The sequence below is a fragment of the Lepisma saccharinum genome, chromosome 13 (assembly GCF_977018435.1).
Source record: "Lepisma saccharinum chromosome 13, izLepSacc3.1, whole genome shotgun sequence".
Lineage (NCBI taxonomy): Eukaryota > Metazoa > Arthropoda > Insecta > Zygentoma > Lepismatidae > Lepisma > Lepisma saccharinum.
In genome coordinates, this window is record NC_139241.1 from 76,968,009 (window position 1) to 76,993,419 (window position 25,411).

General features: G+C 40.6%; 1 protein-coding gene across 5 annotated transcripts in view; it reads right to left on the reverse strand.

The window, feature by feature from the left end:
• Nucleotides 1-25,411, reverse strand: part of LOC145997440 (uncharacterized) — a 697,926-nt gene that overhangs the window by 29,108 nt on the left and 643,407 nt on the right. For all 5 annotated transcript variants that reach the window (XM_083134479.1, XM_083134481.1, XM_083134480.1 and 2 more), the window contains 2 exons: nucleotides 17,899-18,113; nucleotides 9,098-9,224 (listed from right to left, as the gene is read on the reverse strand). In XM_083134479.1, the coding sequence (XP_082990605.1) occupies nucleotides 9,098-9,224; nucleotides 17,899-18,113 (342 nt within the window). The remainder of the gene's footprint in view (nucleotides 1-9,097; nucleotides 9,225-17,898; nucleotides 18,114-25,411) is intronic.

A 25,411-nucleotide genomic window follows, 5' to 3' on the forward strand; every position in this document is an offset into this window, starting at 1 on the left:
TTTTGTTAGTGGAACGTTTTGCCGCAAGGAACAACAATTAACTCAGATTCCTACTGTGAGACCCTAAGAAAACTTTGCCGAGCAATCCAGAACAAACTGCGTGGAATATTGTCAGCCGGTGTTGTACTGATTCATGACAATGCAAGGCCACATGCTGCGGCTCAAACTGAAGATCTGATCGAATCTTTTGGCTGGGAGGTACTCGATCATCCGCCATACAGTCCAATCCTTGAGCCTAGCGACTACCACCTCTTCCGCCATCTGAAGAACTTACTGGACGGCAAGAGTTTAGCCCCTAAAGAAGTGAAAACGACCGTGAGTAAATGGCTATCATCACAGGCGGCAGAGTTACTTACTTAGTTCTTATTGCAAAACGGACCTTACTTAAAAAATAACCCTCGTATAAACGATCGCGGCCTCCGATGGACAGACATATTGTCGTAAAATTCCCACTCCGGGGATCGAACTTGCGTGGCAGACACCATGCCGACTCGACCCTACCCTGTAACGAGCGTTGGAAGATCTTTACTTGACCTCAAAGAATGCTAATCATTTCCGCCGCCTGGTGGGCCTCTGGTTCAACGTATCGCCACCACGCCTTTTTGCAACACACGCCCAGACCAGGTGCAACAATGGGATTAATGCAACAGTGGGCAGGACTCGTAGATTCGCCGACGCATCTGATGTAACATCCAAACAACGTTGGTCGGTTGTTCAGTGGCGAGGACTCTCTTCGAAAAAGGTGTAAACGAAAAATTGATTGAGTCAGTGTTTCAAGTCCACTTTATGCACATTAAGGCTAATCGGGACTGGATCTACAGTTTAAAAGTGGGAACCGAACCACTATACCGCGTTTGTTAGAACCTGTCCCGTTTCCCGCGCTAGCGATCGCTCGACAGTGTCGGTGCCAATGAGAAACGAGGAAAAAATCGTCTGCTGGGCAGCGAGGAGCGAATGGAACCCAGGAGAGAGGCGCTTACGTAGACGCTGTTGCGACGTTGCGTATTTTAATTGGCTGACTGGCTTTGACTTTCCCCAGCACGGAGAAAAGCCAGCGACCAGCTAGCGCGGGAACCGGGACAGGTTCTAACAAACGCGGTATATGTGCCTCCACCGGGTATCGAGCCCGGGTAAAATAAAAATAAAATGGGATTGAAACCCTATAACCATTTCTTAACTATGTATGTATCATTCGGGGAAGAGGAGACGAAATTCCACATACCTCTAGCAGAGGCAAGAGGGATATACATAAAGGACATGAACGAATCAAAAAAAAAAAAAAGTGGTCCCCTGTGCTTAGCACCACGCCATGAAGGTGTATAGGGGAAGTGGGGGTAACGCCCCACACTTTGTTGATCCGGTCGCGAGTGGGGGTGATGTGATCAGCATCACGCCCCTGACCGCCTTTACCCCCCAGGGTTTCCCCCAGGTATCCATGTTATTCGACGATGGTTGGGCGCCGGGGCCGCTTCCATCGTTAGAAAAGTTACCGGATTTGAACCGGCCGGGGATCGAACCCGGGACCTTTAGCATGGTAGTCAGACGCGTTACCGACTGAGGGGCTAATTACGGGAAGGGAAAGGGCGGGGAGGGATGAAATAAGGGACCTGGGAACCTTCTTACGCTACCTCTGGACAAGGGGGCGAATAACGATGGAGGAGAGTGAAAGTACTTGAGAGTGGTGTGCGGAAAGCTTGATGTTCGTTCAAATAAATTAGTGCCATCAGTGTGAAAATGTACAAAAAAAAACAAGGAAGAGGATAGATTGTAGTAAGGGATAATATGTAATTAACACGAAAGCAAAATATGAACACATGAGGACATAAGGAAAGGGGAAATGTAAAAAAACCTCATCGATGTATGGAATTGTGTGTCCAGTCGTAAAGACTTATTCTGAAATAAACCTCTATTCTATTAGTTCAATTAATGGTCCTGCCATCAAAGATTTCCCTGCCGAAGTTTGCAGCCTTGTGGCTTAAAGGACACCATCCTGAAATTAACCAACTGACATAACGATGATATTTTACAAGTATTTACAAGAAACTTGTAGATAGATATTGAGTCTGAATTAAACACCAGGAACACAAAAAAGATCTGTCTGCATGTACGTTCGATATAGTTTCTTACGTCAGGATTGTTCATTCATCTAATCGTCAGTTACCCTTATCGTCGCGATAAGCCGAAAGTGGCAGAAAATGTACGACCTGGCACACTGCCGTGCTCCTGACAGAACATCACACCAGGGAGAAAACATGAAAGCAGCGGAAAAAGTTCGCTCAACGTAATTTTACGGTTACGTTATGTTGCGGGAATGTTATCATCAGGCTATCGGGCACGGCCAACAGACCACGATATCTTCACGCATCTTACTTAACCTGGCAACAGTTACGGCAGCAACCTTGCTTATCGGATTATCGCGAGCGGACATAAACAGAATACTGCTGCCTGCGTAATCATGGTTCATCGTAAATATATGCTGGGAGGCGGAAACTGAATGTTGGATATAAAACAGGGTGGCTTCGTGCAGGGTGTGCAATATGAGTGACGTCACGGTTGCACAGCTAGATCGGTCAGTGATCAAGGAAGGGAATTTTGGCGTGGGCGGGAAAAGTAAAAACACTGTTGTATTTTTTTTCCTGGACTAGGGGCGGCACTAAGTGGGTGCGGGGCCTGGGGCATACAATATACGCGGGGCCTATAGACAAAATGTATCAGAAATGAAAAAAATGTGTCCTATATATGACCACAATTTAATACTACTATCAATAAACAATTACTTTATATATTTCGCTATGATTAATAAGCAGAACATATGGAATCCTAATAAACATTTATGAATTAGTGTTTCTTTTATTTCCGATGTGCTACTGGTTGGACGTTAATTAAATTTAATTACAAAACTGGGTATGTTCAATATCTCCCAAAGTAGCAATGTTCAATCATATCCAATAACCACATACATAATTTCCTTTGCTTTACTTTTCATTGAATTTTTACTCAAAATACCGAGTGTTGAGGTGGTACGACGTATGTGGCTATGGCAGACGCATGCATCAATTATGGGAAAATAATTATTACTTTCTTTCACTTCAGATCCAAGAAATGTAATATAAGCTTAGTTCAGGGCTCTCGTGTAAAATAAATACTTCTCCTATATGAATAAATTAGAATGTAGAAATGCTCATGAATGTCGTCGCAGAGAAAACTGTCCTTTCTTCCACAATTGACGCATGCGCAGCATGCACCGCATGCGTTCACGTGACGCCTCTGGGCTATGGCAAAATCTTTGTACATAAAGTGTTCAGGTACTATGAAAGTACTGCTAACAAAACGCAGACTAACTCACAGAAGAATCATTATGAAACCGATGTTACTGTATCGACAGCTTTTCCCTTAATTTCACCAAATCACTACAGTATTCTACACTTTCCCCTTTAGTACCCAATGAATGCATTCGTCTAATTATGTTCCAACCTTCAATCATACACCTTGGAGGATACCTAGCCAAGATGCATTGCATATTTGCAGTCAATTTGGATCCACGAGAAATTTGAAGAGGCCAGTTGTAGTGGCAGTGCGGTGTACACAAAAATGCTTGGAGCAATGACGTTTTTATCGGTTTGTAATGAATAGAGCTCGGATAGTTATGCACTAAAAAAATGCAAAATATGCATGTAAATAAATATGCACTTTAAAAATCAGTTTAATTTATAAATGCTGTATATTAAAAATTATGAGAGATTACATGCCAGGCAATGAATATGCATTATTCTGAATGCTCATTCGCTACACATTTTTTTTTCAATTAATATGATTCTGCGTTAAATGAAACAATACATTACAGATCAAGATCATGATTGCATTTGATAACAACATGATGTCTCAAATTTTCGAACTTGAAACTCCTGTTTTCAGCTAGGATAGTCTTATATTCAGAAAACACACGTTCCACTTCGCAAGATACAAGTGGACTGTATTTTAGGGCAACAAAGTCAGACACACATTGTCCACTTGTATGCAGAATTTTGCAAACTTTCACCATTGTTGCATACCCACTGTTCTTTTTCAATACTGCATCGAATTTCTGTAGATACACAGGATCTTCAACCTGGGCGAGGACCTCTTTAACGTCTTCTATAATTTTGATGCTTGTTTGAAGTTGTTGAAAGAAGAAAGACAGAAAAGATAAAGAAAAGAGAAGAGAAGCGAGGAGAAGAAAAATAAATACAGTATATGCTCGGTGTTGGTTGTGGTACAAAAATATGCACATCAACAACTTAGTTTCATACAAATATGCATTTGCATATGTAAAATGCATAATTATCCGAGCCCTAGTAATGAATATTAGCTACACACATACTTTTTTAAAATTGTTGTTTTAAGTCCACTTTATGCACATATAGGCTAATCGGAACTGGACCTACAAATTAAAGTGGGATCCGAACTACTGTGCAATGAGCCTCCACTGGGTATCGAATCCGGTACTCCTAGAGTACAAGGCGATGTCGTTACCACTACGCCATCGGGGAGGCCGTATTACACACGTGTACAGGGGGACATCTCCGACTAGGTGGTCGAGCGCGTTAAACGGTCGATTTTCGATGCCCCTTCATCAATGTCGGTTATCATTGAGCATGTTCATCGTCGCGATTAGCGAAAAGTGGAAGAAAAGCGACGTAAATAAAATTAGAAAATACATTTTGGGACATATTTCATCCCGAGAATGAACATTTACCTAGTTGAAAGTTTTCTCATAAGTAGCGAATAATATCAGATCGCGAACAGTTGCCTACTTTTACATACACATCCGCTGATCGCGACTCTTGGGACTGGTAACTTACTCTATAAATTTACGTGTCAACGTTACAGTATTATCGGAAGACATAAATAGATAAATCAAATAAGGAAAATAAAAATCCATTGGCACCGTTTCATCAAATGTCGAATCAGGTCTCTTTCCTTGCGAACTTCTTTTGGGCACGTAATTTCGAAGTTTGGGTCAAACGTTTGTTACCCTGCCCCCGTGTCAGGGCAACAGTGTTTTTTTTTCCTTATTGAAATATGTATTAATATGTTTAATTAATTAGGTAATTACGTGTATAAAAATATGTATATGTGTATCTCAATTTATTATGAATTTTTAAGTTCGTATATAATCCATGTAGCTCTCTGTTCTCCCAGATGAGAGTGGGGGAGGTCGGCTGTTGGAACTGAGACTTGGAAGGGAGAGGCTGTTTTTGCTTCGGTCAGCTAGGACCGGAGGACAGGTCTCCCAAAACGGATGCTGTAAGAGATTGGATTGCCGGGCAAGCTAGTGCCTTGGTGTCCAGTTTACAGGTAAAAAGGTAGTTTGTACTGGATGTCATTTTGAAGTAATTACGGTGCGCCGGCCAGCCTAGTGCCTTGTCACCGTGGAGTGTTGAAAAATATACACATTTGGTGACCTCGCGCCTGTTAAGACGTTTCTTGGAGTAACGCAAGTCTACCTTGAGACAAGCATACTCCCGATGTAATTCATGAAATGTAAAGCATCCAAGTAGAGACATTAGAGATTTCCAACATCAAAATTAGAGTTTACGATAATTAAACTTTAGTTTTTAATTTCACAGTTCGCTGGACAAGGTAATATAATCCTCTATAGCAATAAGGTTTCGCAAAGGTTATCCGTTGTCTCTTGGTATTTTGTAGTTAATTATATAATTATGTTGACTTGTTGCAACCCACGTGCATTGTCGTATAAAGAAAGATACCCCTAGTCAAATCAGAGTCGAGTACGGAGTGCACAGAACCTTGAGTGGGGGGGGGGGGGGGCAGGCAAAAAACACGTTAGAGAATAGAATTCAATTTGAAATATTGAATATGTTTTTGCTGTAGTGCCGAGCCAAGTACTGTCTTTACACACTCAATGAGAACGTCACCGGAAGTATTTGGATATCGAACCTGGCGTATGCATTATCATCGGTCGGACTGGCTGCCGGACTCTGACGTCACTTCTTAGCATTTGTACCTTCCAAGCACAGGAATTTAACTTCCTGATAACATGTTCCCATTATATTGTCTGTGTCAATCAATGATGTCATCGGTGTCGATAAGGTATATCCTGGCACAGAACCAGTTCGGCTGCATAATTTTGTTGACGGATGCGTTTTATCGACTTTGCATATGGACGACCTGAGGAACAAATCCCATTCGTGTTTCGATACGACTCGCATGTGAAAATTTCGTCGCAACTAAAAGCCGATGATCGTACGCAGGGCCGTGCCTGGGGGGAGGGGGGACCCGGAGAAAAAAATGGCTATAATAAATTAATATTTTCAGTTTGCAAATAATCATATAAAAATAAAATAAAAAAACTTGCTCGGAGTAGCATCAAATTTATATTACTGCAAGTGATTATGCAGGATATAGGTGAATTAAGAGAAAATATGACAGGGCATTCATGAAAACATTTAATAAATTTTTGCTCTAAAAATTTACTTCAAATGATATTTTGAAGCTAGATTCTTAGATTTGGTAGCCATTTCGAAAAAATCTGAAACAGTTGTCATATTTTCAGAAGGAATGAAAAAAAAAATATTTCTGGGTAAGTTAGATCATGTCGAAGCTCACTCTAAATATATTTGTGTTGCGCCATCCCCTTACAATGAGAATTCAAATTTTAGTAAACCATGTTTTCAGACAAGAAAATCAGATAATTTATTAATTTATTGGTGTACTAAAATACGAATGTGATATGTTGTCATTTTTTTTCGGAATCCTTATTGTTTGGTTAACATTTTTGTGAAATTTCATAATTTATAGGGGGGACTAGAATTTTTCTCTAGCATGGCGCAGGTCATTGGAGGCTTTGGGAATGGAAGAAAAGCGGAATCACTGAACCTTTGGGTGGCTATAGAAATGAAACCAGCAAAGTTAGAAGCAAAATAAATTGTCTGGTTTCTCACCAGCATGGAAGGATTACATGTGCCAAGTTTTATCAAAATCTGAGATCATGGGTACCAAAACTTCTTTTATTTTTGGGTAACCAACAACAATGATACTTCGTCTTGGTGTTCTCTACTTACAGTAATGCATTGTTTTACAATATTGTTGCCGGCGCGTTAATTGGTCGACTTAATTTATATCTCGTCACCCAGTGCTACCCACAGTAAGGAGGGGTGGGGGAATGGCGTCTTCAAAATTTGAGTTTTTCTCTCCTTAAAATATAAAATTCAGCATGTATATATTTTTCTAAAGTATATGTAGAAACGTTTACACCTTGCTAGGTGCACCATATCCGTTACATGAAAGAAAGAATTGTGGGAGGGAGGTTACGTAAAGTGTTTAGTGAAACTTAAAAAAACAGTGACTTTCAGTAGTAGGATATTAGGAGACACAGTGTTGTAATTAAGGTTGGAATTAGTACAACAACACTCTTCTTCTTTTATCTAACCAAATCCAGCCTCACTAATGACGTCACGGCACACAATCGTACACGTCAGCCAATCAAATTGCTTAAAACTGTAGTGGCAGCAATCACTACCCGTAATTAAATACTGTGAATTATGGCATGATTACGCCATTGGTATTGGCGGGGGGGGGGTGGGCACCCCTGTCTTCACCATAGTTCCCGAGTTAGAGTCCCACGCATTGGTGCTTATGGTTCCACGTAGCGGAACGGCTAGCGCTCTCATCTTTGTTGCGAGAGGTGTCGGGTTTGATCCCGGTGAGGTACAGATTGATCCCATGGAGTGAATATCACTTTGCATCCACAAGTATTACCGTGGAAATTGTCCCATGACTATTTTCATTAATTTCTCTCTTGCATCCTCTGTTTTTAAGCGATGGATTGTTAGGTATGCTGGTGCAGAAGTTGTCAACAGCTTGTTTTGAGTTTTCTTTTAATTCTTGAAGCTCTTATTGGGTCAAATAAAGTGCACGAACATGGTGATTGACAATTTGCACGGTGATACTCATGGATCCCACTGTACATGTCTAGATTATTTTCATTGGGTGATTCTAGTAAGCACTTCGAGTCCCGTTGCTGCTGTTGAGTATTACCGTGAAAATTGTCCATCACCATGTTCGTGCACTTTATGAGCTTCAAGAATTAAAAGAAAACTCAAAACAAGCTGTTGACCACTTCAGCACCAGTATACATAAAAATCCATTGCTTTAAAACACACAGGATGTAAAAGAAAAAGTAATGAAAATACTCATGAACAATTTGCATGGTAATACTCATGGATCCCACTGTACTGGCACGGAAAAACTTTCTATCGTTGGCTTTTCACTCTTATCTTGTGATTCACATTGACTAACTGGCACGGAAAAAGTGTTTACCGTTGTCTTTTTACTCCTATTCTTGTGCTTCACATCGACTAAAAAGCGTGCCATTATTTACGCATCGTACTGTACCAACACGGAACATTATGGGAATTTAGGAAAAGTTGTGAATTTTCGAACGAAAGTTTATTTTACTTTTACGCAGTATGGTTTCGATCTTGTTTAAAATCTCTGCTAGATAAATCTAATGTTACTTTCGCGTAAGTATTAACAACCTTTTCGTCAAAGCTCAATGTTTGCGTAACAACCATTGAACAATTAAATACGGTACATTATCCTAGCATACGCCTACAATGGAAATTTTCAAGAACTACGTCACTGTAACGCATGATTATTGCTACCAATAAAACGGGGAAAACAACAGATTGGCAAATACATGCGTTTCTGTAACTTACATTAGGATTAGAAGTGAGGACAGTGGTTAATCTTTCAAGTTTTCTTGGCAGACATTAAAAGATGTTGCAAGTACATACGTACCTTTCGCTTTAAGTGAAGGAAATTAATTTTTCCAAACACAGTGAACACAGTGAATATGAAACAGATTGTGCAGAAAGGATTATAGATTCACCATTTCTACTTATCGTAAACTTACCACAGTGAGGTTTACTTAAAACAACAACAAACACAGCTGTTAAAAACCACAATTGCGACAACCCTGAGTTGCTAAGAATTGCCCTTGCACTATATGCTAAGCCTAATTTTTTGATTGCAAGATATCTTTTCTCTCATGAACACCTTCACAAATGAATATAAGAGACAAAAATGTACTTACGTATTCAATGTTGGTCGCCACATCATAATACAGCACCTGGATGTTGGTGGACTTTGGTTCCTTGTCTCTTTCGATGGTGATGACTTCATTCAATTTGTTCCACCAAATGTCCCTCGCTGCCTGGGTGCTGGAAGAATTCAAGCAATAGATCAGCGTATCTGACGAACGTCTGGTTTTCAGCAAATTGCGTCTACACTTATACAAGGCGTTACTTGTTCGGTTTGGAAGAGTCTTGAACTTATTAGAACAATTCCTGCTTGCGACAGGCGACGAAGGACTAGAATCGAACCTAGCTTGTTTCCACGTTTCTAGATAAACTCCTGGCGTGTCCTCGAGCAGGGTTTTCAGTTCTGAACACACCCAGTCGTAGTTCTCGGCTGCCGGCATTATGGTGTTGTTATTCTTCTGCTCGTGTACAGATTGGCGTTTCACCGTGCTGCCCAATTCGTCGAGTAATTTCATTGTGAATGCACAACAGTATCGACACCTTCGGTTCCTTCTGGCAACATAAGCTAACGTTTTATGTCGCAGCCACGCAAAATAAATGCACGAAAAAACAAAAACGAATCTGCACAGTTACGGCCGGGTCGTAGTTCACGTGCTCCCGATCTGCATCGCGCTCCACACCTACTGCTTCACCTTGAAAATGCGACGCAGTGTTGCCAGGCGAGCGGTGGAAATTAACCGGAACGGGCACAGCTTGAAAACCCCAGCTGCGTTCAAACACCGGCAAATTCGTTTTCCAACGGCTTAATGTTCTGCCAACGGTGCGGTTCGAGGAGCTGGCAACGTTTACAAACTGAAACAAATCTAACACGAGGGTTGAGACAATAAAAATGTTATTACCGTGAGGCCGGGTGGTGACAAAACTGATGCAAAAGTGCACAGCGCTAGATACACACATTATATTTCACTCTTTCGTTTCTTTTGTTGACAGAAGTTCATTACGGATGTAAACTTTTTGAGCCACAATTTGTTGAAATAACTGTGTGGGGATATAATCAATATTACTTTTTTTTATTCTTTTGTGTAAGATCACTCGATTAAGTTGTGCAAAAAGTTTGATAACGTGCCTCTACCATGCATGATTGCAATGCGACAGCATTAGCCACTACGCTATCAAGGAGGACAATGATAAATTATTACAAATAATGAAAATAAGGATTCTAATTACATAGCTCACGCGGAAGTTAAACCAGAAGTTATAAAATGTATCATAATTATTTATTTATCCGGCGAATCACATTTGCAGCTGTTTGCAAAATGCTATACGCATGACATTCATTTCTTATGAATTGATGGTGTGGAGGGGAGCTGGTAGATAAAAAGCAAAATATCTCTGTCATAAGCCCTGAGACGACCGAAAATGCTGTACTATTTAACGATCAGCCCCTGAAACTACATATAAAGGTAATAATATTCCTTCAGTGAACCTAGCAAGCAAGCAATAACTTTTTGAAAATGCCATCCATCCCTGAACAGAAAAGGTCGTTAATAAAAGTTTTATGATGGAGCGAATAAAGAATAAGAATACAGTTAATCCCAAGCACTGTACAATGTGACTCCACAGGAGTTCGAACTCGGGACCCTTTCATTACAATAACCGCCACTCCGATATACAGTATTGTTTTTCATGCTCCATAACAGCTGATTCTAAATAATTGTTCCCTTTCCCTCGTGTAATGGTATGATATCGGCTTCGAATCCACGATGAGAGTGCATTTTCCTCACAAAAAAAAAACGATAACAAGTTATGCACTGGCAACCATGCTAGCCATTCAACCGTGACCTTGGTGATTCCAAATGCAAAATCTTTGGTACTTGACGGATTGTCCAGACTTTCTGCACATTCCCTGGCTCCTATGACAGGAAGATCAGGCAATTAGGCCCCCCACCTCCTCTTCTTGGAAGACGCCACGCCACGTGTGACAATAATGGTGCGAAACTGCCTGACCCACATTCACTTTCAATGACGCTAAGTTTCCTTCTTACTAAAATAACTTTTCCCCCCTTCTCCCCTGCAGGGCTTGCAAGATTGGAAGCTTAGATTACACACCTTCCTTGTCCTGAACACATCTCGTGTTTCTCTTGTGTCTTGTCCATCGTGTTCTCTTAGCCTCGTGAATGAACACATGTCTTCGCTAACCTAAGAAATTATTCACAAGAACGCACCAATGGCTATTAACACTATCGTATACCGATGCTACCAACCTCAAACTTGATACGCGACTGGGAATCGAACCCATGACTTCTTAGAAGAAGAAGCATTACATTATTCTGATTTTTGCCCCCAGCCCCACCCCGACAGCACAAGAACGGGACATACAAGGGTACATTAACCCTTAAACAGCAACATAGGTCTTTACTTCACAATTAGAAATATCCGATCTGAGAGACCTTAAGTTTTTTAGACAATAAAAGGGTAAAATTATGATTAATAACTCAAATTTATTGAAAACTAAAATTACAGGGGAACAAAACTAAGAAAATGTATTATGTAAATCACTTCTGTTAGACCTGCACGTTTTCAAACAACAATAAGTGTCTCGTAACAAACAGTCACAAACTGAGCAGTAACATGTGCAGAGCGTAGGCAAGTGGTTGATAATAAGGTACTGTGGAGGGGGAAGACACAGCTCAATCAGTGTTGCCACACTGTAGAACTACAAAACACTAAAGGTCTCACAGACCGATGTTTCTGTTTAAGGGTTAATTACATTACCCCCGAATCAACTGATCGGAATTGCACCCCTTGCACGTAGCACCTCAAGTAAATGAAATTCGTGTTTAGTAGCTAAACCCAAAAGGGAAAAAAAGTTTATTTTGCGTGCACTACCTCCTTATTCAGAGGAATTCATACCACTACAATCAGTGGCGTTACCAGGATATTTGAAAGGGGTGTGTGTTACGTAAACTTTTTTTTTTTTTGTAGTCAGTCCTCAATTTGCAATATTTCCCTGCTTTGACGTCCTTTTTAGGAATACTGGGGCAAAGGGAGGTGGGGCATAATCCACACCAACCCCTTTTGATCACGCCACCAACTAGTGTGCTCTCCGAGAACTTATTGCGGGGCTGAAAACTGTTTAAAAATAGTGCACAACGATAAAAAGGTCTAGTTAGAGCTTCATCTGTTCTGGAATTGTGTATGTTTTGTTGAAAACTACCTTGAAAATAGCCATAAATTAACAAAAATATGACAAAAATAAAAAAAAACATATCTTGCGAATATTGCTTTTTATAGGTCGTTAAAGATTATGGAAACTTTACTTTAAAAATCGTGAACTCTGTGACCCGTACATAACCTTCCCTGTACTGAAACTATGTGTGTTTTGAACTTTGTAACCCACCAAATCAAATCAAAAACGTTCCTGCTCCTCCGTCAGCTTGTAATTAAGGGATCGATTCTCGATAAAGGTCTTCTTTTTTATTTTATGGCTCACACCGCGTTTGCAGTTTCTAGCCAAAGTTGCTGAATTCAGGTTCTATTGTTAATATCTATGTTCGAAACTGTTGTTGAATATCATTCACATTCTTCGAAACACTGTCTTCCTGTTCTTATGGTATAACAGTTTTGTGACGTTATTAATTTAAATTGTACTGTGAATCATCGTGGCTGTTTAAATAGTAAATCTATGTTTTCTAGCGAAACTATAAAGAATCCAAATAACTGCAGTGCGAGGTTCAGATATTAGTGTAGATAAAGGTTCTCGACGGTGGTTAGGATCTCACTTTAAACTGGAATGTCCTGTACCCAGAACTGATCATAAAGTAGAATTTACAGAAACAAGGTTTACTTATAGTGATTTTCACGACTCGTCATTAAGGTTCGATTTGAGGGCCTCTCCGATGACGTCGTAGTCTTGTAATCAAGGGGTCCCGGATTCGATACCCGGTGGAGGCACATGGTGGTTCGGATCCCACTTTAAACTGTAGGTCCAGTCCTGGTTAGCCTTACTGTGCATGAAGTGAACTTAAAACACCAAATCAATGGATCAATTAATTAAGGCTCTACTAAACCTTTGGCGGACGCCACGGCCGCTCCAGCCGAGTTCATTGTCGTCTCGAAATTTTAATGTTTTTCATTCTTACACTACCCTTTCCCCTAGTTTTTCATCTGATTGGTCTTAATGTCACCATTCCCTCAAAGATGTAACTTTGTACGGTTCATAACTTATTGCTGGGCATAGCGACTCATCACTTGTCTTTCGCCATTAGTTATTAACAATACAAATGAACGAAAAATTGAAAAACCTAATCGAATATTAATTGAACAGTTATTCTTGAATTCAATTAAATATTGAGCTTGCATCAGGGTTCACTCTCTTCAAGTAATGAGATGATGTGTTAGCTCCGATGAGAATTTTCCGCGGGCTGGCTCATACGTTACATTTATGTGTCTTCGGCAATTTTCGTGTGACGTACACTGTAGATCTCATGAGTTGCATGAAATGACTGTTCTGGATTGCATGTTTACAATTAAGATTTTTCGGAGGTTAATTCAACGTTAACACACATAACAGGAAATCAATCGCATAAAACTGTAAAAATATACAACTATTTTTCATCAAAAAGTCAAAAGCCTCTAAAACATTACGTCATATAATGATATTGTATATTCTGGATTTTGTCCCCCCTTCATATTCCAGTCCATTTAACTGCAACGTAGGAAAATGAATAACAACACAGAACAGGTACGCGTCTTGTATCTATTTCCTGTTCATTCAGTGTCGGCACACGAGGTATGATTCGACCTCTCCGCTAGGTGGCAGGATCTATCACGCATCGTTTTTCAATTTTCTCGCTCTCGGTGTAGTTTCACGGAAACTTTCTTGGATTCTTAAACGGTGCCGTATGGAGTTCGGAAATAAAACGAGCGGCTAGGGACAACATTAGCACCTGGCCTGCCTAACTTTTCCACGTATGCATATAATAGCTTAAATAAACAAAATGTAACTTGCCAAACCTATTTATATGCTTATGGGATGATGTCCACCAGGGTACATGACGTTAAACTTTGCGTTTCCACACTGCTTCTCGTGGAAACATTCCATTCTTTGTAATCAGATCATATTCAACCCCCTCTGGCGAACTTTCTGCCACGTTTGACAGCTCTTGAAGATATGCACTGCATTCAGCTGGACAGGTTTGACGACTGCTGTTAGATTTGATAAGGATACCAGAAGAGTTTAGGGGGGAGAGGGGAGGATTATAAAGAAAGTAGACTGTAGCAGGAAAATAAAAAATGCTGCCTCGATGAAGGGATCCAACGAATCTGATTCAGTTGCTGATCTTTTTATCTACATAATAAGCATTTCAAGATTGATTCTAATATTTCACGTTGATATCTGACATCTGTGATTCTTTGCCGGAATGAAAACAAAATGTTTATTCTCTTTAATTACAACGTTAATGATTGGTATAATCATTAGAAGGGATTTTTTGTTCAATTTAATAAAATATGTAACTTTCAAAAAGCATATTTAAATTTGAGTGAGAGTGAGCAATATTTTATTTGACAAACCTCAATGTGTTTAACAAACACCGAATGAGAACAATAAAGTAGCAATTAAAAAAATTCTAGTCTATGCTATACAAACATCTACATATTTTAAACGAAGAAATTACATCGTACTGCTTGCTCATTTTTATGGAAATCATAACATGGTTGCCCATCAGCTATGGTTCTAGGTTCGATTCGTGAGCAAGGCATGGACATTTGTTTATTACTTAATTTGCCCATTTTTTAATTTTTATTCCAAACTCTGGAGGCGCTGCACTATGTTCCGACACAAGTTATGGCATAAATGCATAACATTAATTATAAAAAAGTCCTAATTATGTATTTTTATGTAAAATTACAATGGTCTGTAGAGTCGATTGAAATGAGTGTCCTATGAGGGTAATTCAAAGTACGTATTTTGTTTTTACGCGACTAAATACGCTGAATAAAATACATAGATAAAAATCGAACAATATCAGTCCTAATCGTGTGCATCAATATATTTTATATAATGCACTGCAAAAGAAAAAGATATTACTATACATGACCGAGGGCTAGACAGTAATAGTTACCATAGGACGCCCATGTTTAATGTCGTCTTAGCACCCAAGTCTGGCGTCTGTACGCAGCACCAAATTGTCTGGCAGCCATATACAACAGCCCAAACGATACAGGTGCATAATTGAATGGTGTGAAAGAGTGCATGCGATTCTAATTAAAAATGGCAGCTCGTTCGGAAGGTAGAGCTCGTACCAGTACGAAGGCCATTTGACTTTTATGGCGCGTCCGTGGCTAACACATGGCGACATATATCTCTGCGCATGCACGAATAAAGAAGCCGACAACGTTTTGTATACAACTCGTGTCCAGTAGCAAAGGTCATAGATTAATATGGATGGAAAACTCTGAGCAAAAGATGTAGAAAAAAATCAGGTCTTCGTTTGGAACCTTCCACCAGATGGCAGGGTTATCGATTATACGATTCGAGATGGTTGCTTAGCGCTTACCTTATGTTCAGCAACACCTTTCAATGGAATTGGGAAGATTATAGATTCTAAAGCGAATTAAAATTTATTGTAGCTCTTTTTCCATTATATGACACGGTTAACCCTTCGTTCCAGCACACTATAAGTTAAAAACACAGATTATAAAACGTAAAAAGTTACGTTTTCGCGATTAAGAAAACGTTACAGAAAAAATACGATAAATAACAACAATCAAATCGTGAATGAGCATTTGTTATGTACAAGTTACGCAATCGTCTGTCTATAATATCAAAGTCTGTATGATCGACATATCGAGACGATATTCAAGCTCAGATAGGCTAAACGGGATTGGACATGCAGTTGAAAGTTAGCCTCCAGCGGGTTTCGAATCAAGGACCCCTTGATTACAAGACAATAAACACACACACGTAGATTGTAATAATTGCACAGAGGCGTGGATTCTAGCACGGGACCCTTAATATATAGATAAACAATATAGATGGGGGAAAAATACAGTGTACCAACTGTACATAATTATGCAAAATTATATAGCGCGTACAAGCTACAGCTCGCACAAGGGGGGCGGCACACACAAGTGTTTCGGAAGTCACAAAACCAGGAGGCGATTATACACTCACCGGCAAGAGAACAGCGTCCTGAGGTGCCTGACCTCCGAAAATATTTTCTCCTTGATCCTGACCGAGGACCGTCCCTGGAAGCGCCACATTTGCCCGTCCACATCTCAACAAGAACGCGCACTTCTTCCTGTTCAAGCCACACACACACATACGACAGCCCCACATACTCACAGCGCCGTGAAGGGGGGCGTTCATTCACTCCAGTTCACCAACATTGAAATCTTTGGAGCGGTTACGGAGGGATATTAATTCTCGACGCTACGCTGGTTACCCAGGCCGCGTTTCTTTTTTTTTTCTTTCCTCAGTAATTCTGGAAAAAACCTCGCGACAAACGGGTCACTAGTCCCACAACGAAACACAACAGACGTGGATTCATTCATTACGTCTCCGCGCGTGACGCGTCCGCTATTTTGCCTACACCTGAGCTACGTAGGCGACGACGGAGACAGGGAAAACAGAGATTAAGAGTGTTGTTATAAAACAGATGGAAACAGAAAGGAGAAACAGATGTCCAGTGAGAAAAAGATGAGCAGAGGAAGCGTCAGGAAGAAACGAGACATATTCAAAGATCAAAGAAAAGTGAAACAGAGAAGGTGAGCGCAAAATAGAATATGAACAGCGAAAGGCAGAGGGGGAGAGCTAAAAGAGAGAAACAGCTAGAGAGGGAAAGAGCTACAAGAAAGGAGGGAAAGAGCTAAAAGAAAGGAGATAAACAGATATATAGAGAGAAAGAGCTAAAAGAAACGAGAGGAACAGCTAGAGCGGGAAAGAGCTAAAATAAAGGAGAGGAACAGCTAGAGCGGGAAAGATCTAAAAGAAAGGAGAGAAACAGCTAAAGCGGGTAAGAGCTAAAAGAAAGGAAACAGCTAAAGCGGGTAAGAGCTAAAAGAAAGGAAACAGCTATAGAGGGAAAGAGCTAACAGAAAGGAGAGAAACAGAGTGTGTGAGAGAGAGAGAGAGAGAGAGAGAGAGAGAGAGAGAGAGAGAGAGAGAGAGAGAGAGAGAGACCTAAAAGAAACGAAACAGCGGGAAAGAGCTAAAATAAACCAGAGAGCGAGAGAAAAAGGACAAATGAAAGACAGAGAGAATAGAGCAAGAGGGGGAAGAAAAATAAAGTTAGCATAAAACAGGCGCAGAGAGATGTGAATAAAAAGGTAAGTCAAAGAGGAGAGAAAAAGAGAGAAAATGCGCGGATAACAAATAATGCAACAGGAACAAAGAGAGGGGGGGTGGGAGTGGACGACGAAGAAAGTTTTCAAGTACTCTTCTTCTTCCTATTGCAGTTCTGGGTACCAAAAAACCCGTTCTGCGATTACAGAAATTAATCCCTCCATCGGCGATATGGTCTTACGAAATTCATTTTTCCCTTTTGGCCTGTAATTTAATAATTTCCGAGGCAAACGGCTATCTGGCATGCTCTGAACATCTTGATTAAACTTTATTTAAAATTTCTTCCAGCATTGCCTCGAACTTCCATTTCTTTCGGATTTCTTCACTTCAAATTTTGTCTCGTAAGACCACAACAACCTCATTTGTGAACAATTTATTCTAGTTTGATCATGTTTTCTAAACCTAAATGTCCCCAGACATGCATTCGACTACAAGAGATACAGAGCTTCGAAACAAGCATCTCCAACTGTAAACAAATGAATATGCGAGTGACTTTTCCCCCCTTACCTGAAGGTCGCAGCCACATTGGTCGTGGGCCATCCCATGACGAACGACGTGTCATGTGACTTCATCACCTCTATGACGTCATCCACGCACCTACTCAGCCACATTTCGGACACCCGTACCTTCTCCTTGAGCTTGAAGTTTCCCCCCGAGCGAGCTTTCGCAACCAATAGGAGATCGGTGAAGAGGAAGAGGTGGCGCTCCTGGCTCTGTACACCCTGGAAGAGACAAAACATCCACTATGAGACGAATAAAGAGAGATGCTAAATTTCACACTTTTCATTAGAATAAATTTTATGTCACGCGCTTAGATTACACTTATTATTCGTGACAGGGTGGGACATTTGCCTATCTTTTCTGTCTCTCTTGAATTCGTATTTACAGAAGAGAGCTGTGAGTCCTTGGTTGCATTTCTCCATGGTATTACAGAATATTACATGATATCGAACACCGTGATGTGACACCAATTTTCTAGTAAAACTGTATGGAGCAAATGTGACATGACAGAAAATGTTCGATAATCCTTTGCTAGAATTTCGAAAAAGAAACAAGGATCTCGTACATTAACATATTAATAAGAATAATACTTAATAGCAGTTTTATGACTATAAAAAAATCTCGTAATGCTCAAAGAAATGTTTCTAAATTCTTCAAAACCTTTACTGCTAGTAGTTAAAAACTTGAAATGCGATACCGTTGCCATCTATCCTCTAAATATTTAATTAAATGATGAGAATACAAACCATCTTTTAACACTTTCCACCAAATAAATAAATTTGTGTGTGTTTGTGTATTTTATATATTTGCAACTTTTGTTCACAAAATTTAGACCTGTGAACATGGGCGTAACTTGTGGGGGGGGGGGAGGGCTATTTTGCTAAACAGTTACATTTGAAAAATCATTATTTTACTCGGGCCCAAGAGATTAACAAAGCGTAACTTGTAAATTTTAATCAAGTTGAACATTTTGAAAAGCCAAGTGTGTCCATTCGCCCTCCGCGATGGTTAACAGAAGAGGAGTTGATTGGAAAGTTATAAGCCCCAATTAAGCACTAACTTCCTTAAAAACAAATGTCGAAGCTGGTAACACAAATCATTGGCAAAGGTGCCCCAGTATATTATTTAAAAAAAGACACTTCATCCACAACTCTACTTCAGTCTGAAAAGCTATGAGGATCACAGACATTTACCAATTTACTATACCCTGTCCCGAATATCTCTGGAGGAAGCGAGCGAAAACAAGTCTCTGCGCAAGTAGTGACGCGAGAGGGCTCCACCAATGAGAACGTGAGAGGGAATGGGATTGCGTGGAGGGGGAAAGCGATTGCAGTTACCAGCTTTCGCAGCAGCGTGTACCGACTCACCCTGCCCACTCGATTCCCGCCAACTTCGTGGCTTTGCTCCACGGATTGCCGGAACAGAGTATAGTTAGGCTTACCATATTTTTTTGGGGTCCAACCCAGGACATATTCGCAATCAAATCGTTACTGCTGAAGTTTAGTTGTTTTTTTTACAAAAATCTGGCACTTTTTCAGAACTTGAACCAAAACTTACCATTTGATTTTGAATTACCTTGTTCAACAATGTTCCGTTCATCAAATAGGTCATCAATATTTCTGGCATCTTTTACAATTGCATTAATAACTTGTGCCCTCTCTTGTAAATCAGACCAGGCAATTTCAGTTTGTAAATTAATCCGCTGAAACTTACTTAACTTTATAAAAACTGTTTCTCCCCAACTCTTAAGTATTGTATACTAGAATTATGAAAATTGTCTACGCTTGAGAAGAATTTTTGTTCCTGAACATCATTATTTTCTTTTAGAGTGCATAGCAATTCTTTGGCAGAAGATTGTATAAATTTATATGTTTTTCTTTCCTGAAGTTGACAAATTAATTGAGAATATGTCCGAAATGCTTCCGTTGCTGTGATAGAATTAGCTTCCAATTTCAAAACTACATTATTAAATAACTGTAGAGAACCATACAAACATTTATAAATAGTTATAATTATCAAAAAACGTGTAGACGAGTTACTTCACACGCTTGCAAGACCACCAAGACGCTGACGGAAACGGAAGCGCTCGGAAGTCGATATCTCGAAGAAACAAAAGGTATAATCGATCCTTGCCGGTCATAAATTCTGATCGTTAATATTCTATACCGGTAGCTATTTTCATGTTCAGATTCTCAAAAACCCGGACATTTTGGAATCACGGACATCACTAAAAAAACAGGACTGTCCGGGCTAATCCAGGACGTATGGTAAGCCTAAGTATAGTTCTCTTAGCATGAATAATACAAGATCCGGGGAAGTCCCGAATAATTGCAGTGTTTGATTTAGTTTCTTTTACTTCGCATTTCTGCCACTTTTTCCAAATCTCGAAGACGAGGATGGGTGATGATTTGATGACATTGATGAAGGAACATTCACAAGGAATGCCCATGCCGGGATTCGAACCCGGCACCCGTGGCGTCCCCCAAATGATCAAACTTATTAATCGCCAGTGTTCGCCTAGACCCTAGGCAAAACTCTTGCATTCGATTTGCCGCTACCCAACCTCAATGGAACCAGGTTATCTCCGAACATATCACAGCGTCTGGCAACACTGCATCGTGCCGAAATGTTGCGAGGCGTCGATTCGAAGAAATATGCGCGCAGCTACCACACCCCGTGTGTCATCTTTGCTTGCCCGCCCTTTTCTTACAAACAGCACAATGCGATGAGTAAGTGCTCGTGACCTCGGAGATGAGACACGGATAAATTGTCTGCCGAATGTTTCCTGACAGGACGACATGCGGCATACATCTTGGGACTTCGTCAAACTTATTCTTTGTCCGTTGTAAGAACAAAGTCCATGTAAACAAAATAATTTATCACTCATCTTCATCGTCGCGATTAGGCAAAAATGGCTGAAAATAACTTAATTAAATTAATCAAACATAAAACAGTTTAGGGTCCTTGTACAGGGTGATTCAAAAGTCCCTTAACACACCTATAGAGAGTTAGGCTGGGTACAAATGATCATGATAGGAAAAGGTTAGGCCTTGGGGGGAACAATATTGATGCATTCCAAGCAGACGTCCGCCATATTGAATTCAACTCAATGTATTTAAATGGGAAGGGGGTAACGTGATATATCAAATCAGGCTACAATTTCAGTAGAAATGCAAAGGGGAACGTTTTTTCCGACGTATCTTTAACCAGTAAAAAGTGGTTAATGAATGCTTGTACTCATTTCCTCCTTTTCGAGGTGTCTGGGGTAAAAAAGCATTAAACTGCCTCTAACGTGTCAGTATCGCATCGAGATGATACGGACGTCAAGGGTGAGAAGTTGCGAGACAGAGAAAGAGGGGAAGAGAGACACACATAGAAAGAGGGATACAGAGATAATGAGGGAGGGAGGGAGGGAGGGAGGGAGGGAGGGAGGGAGGGAGGGAGGGAGGGAGGGAGGGAGAGAGAGAGAGAGAGAGAGAGAGAGAGAGAGAGAGAGAGAGAGAGAGAGAGAGAGAGAGAGAGGCACAGAGAAGAGAAGGAGATAGAAAGAATGAAGATAACAGTAAGTCACTTCCTTCCTGCCACAGGCCAAAGACAAGGTTTCCTTGCAACTACAAGTCAAGAGTAAAAACTGTGCACTTGTCGCGCAAGGAAAACATTATCCACTTATTATGCTTCCACTCACAATAAAGAGGATAAATATTTATAAATTACACCGCACATAATTAAGTCGTTGAACGCTCAAGAGTGACATTATTTAAACGTAAACACACAAAAAAGTCGTGAACATACAGTACGTCAAGACAACGAGATAAAGAGAAAAAATAAAACTGAAAAATATTTCCCTCCTACAATTTAAGATGGTAACACTGCAGCGAAATTTACCCAGTAATTGTGATAGCGCTACGACTGTACAATTCAACAAATGAACTGCAAATATTCATTTCACCACGACCCACGACTGGGGATGGGGGGCATTGTCCCTCTCGTACTGTGAAATATTTTGATGAAAACCGATTGGCGATTTTTCAGAGCTTACAAGAATTTCGATTGTATCCTTGCATCTTCATGTGCTGTTTATGAAGAGAGGTAGGCTTCAGAAGTCTGCATTGCTTGGTCCCGATTCAGTCGGGAACCTTTTATAAACTGCAGTAAATAATCTAATCCTTTGCGCAACAGCCCTGAAGGGCCTTGGCTTACCTACCGACTGCAGGTCTCCCTCCCACGCTTTCCTTCGTCACCTCTAAGCGTGGAGATCTGCAACCAGTATTGGAATAGTCGGGGGGTCAGCCCGACGTATCCCCAGCCGTTATAGTAGGTCTCCGTGACCGGATTACGCTCACTCACTCGGAGCTCCCCAATTTCCTCACGATGGTGGGTTGCCACCGGCCCTATACGTAGGCCGAATAAATTCCGACCAGAGCCGGATTCGAACCTACGCCGTCCCGCAGCGAACGATCTCAAGACGATTGATTGATTTGGTGTTTTAAGTCCACTTTATGCACAGTAAGGCTAATCGGGACTGGACCTACAGTTTAAAGTGGGATCCGAACCACTTGTGCCTCCACCGGGTATCGAACCCGGGACCCCTTGATTACAAGGCGACGACGCTACCACTGCGCCATCGGGGAGGCCCGATCTCAAGACGAGTGAACGCCTTAACCCGCTCGGCTACGGAGGAGGACAAAGAAATCTGGTCCCGATTCATCGGGAACGTTTTATAAACTGCAGTAGTGATATGAAAATATCCCCTTTTGTGGTTAACTCACATTCAGACATTGTTGCTATTGCCTCACCGATGGCGTAGTGGTAACGTCGTCTCCTTGCAATCAAGACGTTCCGGGTTCGATACCAGGTGAAGGCAAGTAGTGGTTCAGATCCCATTTTAAACTGTAGGTCCAGTCCCGACTAGCCTTTCTGTGCATAAAGTGGACTTAAATAAAACACAAATTCCTATTATTCATTATGAGAATCAATGCTAATAGTGTTTAGTTTATTAAAGTCAAATTTATGCACAGGTAAGCTAATCGGGACTGGATCTACAGTGTATAAAGTTGGGCGCGGCCGTGCGGTCGTGTCTCCTGGGGGAAGCGCAACAACTTTTCTCCTGACATTTCGGCCTGTGTATGGGACCGGTGGTTACTCACCATCGTGAGGAAATTGGGGAGCCACGAATGAAAAGTGTAAGCTGGTCGTGGAAACCTAAAACACCAACTGGGGATTCGTCGTGCTGACCACACGTCGCCCCGTAACTGGCCGGATGACCGTACAGCTCTGGAGTAGGTAGGCCCTTGCCCTCAAGGGCTGCGTCACTACGGGTAATTATTATTAACTCTGCTTGGAAAAAATAACATATCATAAACTATGTATTAAGTAAAAATTTTACAAAATATTATTGAAACCAGAGTGATATCTAATAAAAATTAGAATTGATAATTTCTTCCTTTTAATTAAGCAAAATCGTCAATTATCCTATTAAAGTTTACCATTCTTGCAATTTGTTTTTCAATTGACAATATTGAGAGATTACTTAACCTCTCCCGACACACTGACGAAAGAAAAATCTGAATGGCGGTCCAGGAGTCATCTTCCTATGGGCATGCTGGTGCTGGTATGAGAAAATTAAAATATATTTAAATGAAGACAATTAAATCAACATACAAGGCGAGACAACTGTCAGGTTACATATCAAAAACATTGATTGGGTTGGTGTTTTAAGTCCACTTTATGAACAGTAAGGCTAACCGGGACGGAATCTACAGTTTAAAGCCACCATGTGCCTCCAGGGGGTATCGCACCTGGGACCCCTTCATCACAAGGCGACGACGCTGCCACAGGGGAGGCCATGTATGAAAAATATGCATGTGTGTGTACCAACATATACAGAGTGGGCCACGAAAAAGTAGCCCCAGACAAAAACAAAGAGCAAGTGGATAATGTGCAACTACTACTTTATTATTACCATTATTGCAGGTATTACAATAATAATCGTTTTCTAAAGGTTTGGTAACATACTCACTTGCCACAAGGGTCCCTGTTTAAATGAATGATAAATGTTGGCATGAGGTACTGTGGAGCTGGGCTACTTATTCGTGGTCCACCCTGTACATGATTTATACCGGGGGTGGGGATGGGGGCAACTGTGAAATATTAAATGGAAACCCCCAGTTTGTATTGTAGAATCGGAAAGAGGACTTCATTCCGAGTCCAACGAGCTATCAACGATCCTCCTAGCTCAATTAGGAACGGAGATATGGCGATTTTAAATTTTCGCAATTTATATAATTATAATTTTCCATATACTCTGTTGAAAGGTCTTGGCGTGCAGATTCCGAATCTGCGATCGCCTTCACTGTAGCTCAATTAGGGGCACAAATCGCCATATCTCCGTTCCTAATGGACATTTCCACTCAGTTTTTTTACAACAATTTTAAAAACTACACCCTGGAAAAATGACCCCTGCAAGTTCTCGCGTTTCTCTGAGTCCAGTTTAAGGCAGAAACGAGACTTCCAAAGTTGCGAGGCTAGCGTTGCGCTGAAAACACGCCGCCGCCATGTTACTACGTCACTCCTTAGGGAGAGCTCGTTTGTCGTCTGCTTCGAGCGTCCAGTTCCAGATGGGTAGCCCACGGTGAGCGAACACGTGCAGCAGTTTTACAAATCTGTACCGATTTAAATAATATAAGAAGGAGCGATAGGAGAAAGGAAAGCTATGCTTTGTAATGATCATTCTTCTATGAAATATCCGTGCTGCTCACGTGCAAAATAAATGAAAGGGTTCAGCTGCGTGTGTGTTCTCAGGCCATGCAAAAAGTATTCCTTATAAAATTGGTTGCTGACCAGACACTCAAAAATATTTTTTAAACTTATATTTATCGATATTTACCGTAACCTATGTAGTGCAAAATAAGAATTTTCACATTCTTCACTTTATTTATAAAGCCTATTTAACTTTCTTTTCCATAAAGCAATTTCAGTTTGTGTTCCATTTCTGTTGCACAAATTATGATCAAATATTTTTGTGCAGATAAGAGAAAATACACTGAGAAGATTACATTAGTTGCACAGTACATATCTATACTTAGTTTATGTATAATTATTACAAGGGAATAATGTGTATAACCATGGGCGTATTTAAGGGGGATTCAACGGGTCCAACCCCCTCTTTTTTTGGTTCACTAAAATTACCAGTTTCCTTGTTCTATCCGCTTGTTCATAAAAAATTCCTTCGGACTTATTTCATTCTCTTAAATTAGAGACGTATAGGACGGGATACGGATGGGAAGGAAATTTCGTAATTCCACACACCAGATGGGACTGCAGACTAATATCTGCAATTTCCTGATAGTTTCGGAATTTCTGCGATAAAAAACTGCATTGAGAATGTCAAATCAGTTATTTTCCCCCCCCTCGAATCATATTAAAGAAATGTGGTTCTTAAAAACGTAGTGATACAAGATGAACAGAAAAGTATCAATGCTAATAAATAGTGTGACTACATACACACAACTTTGTCGGG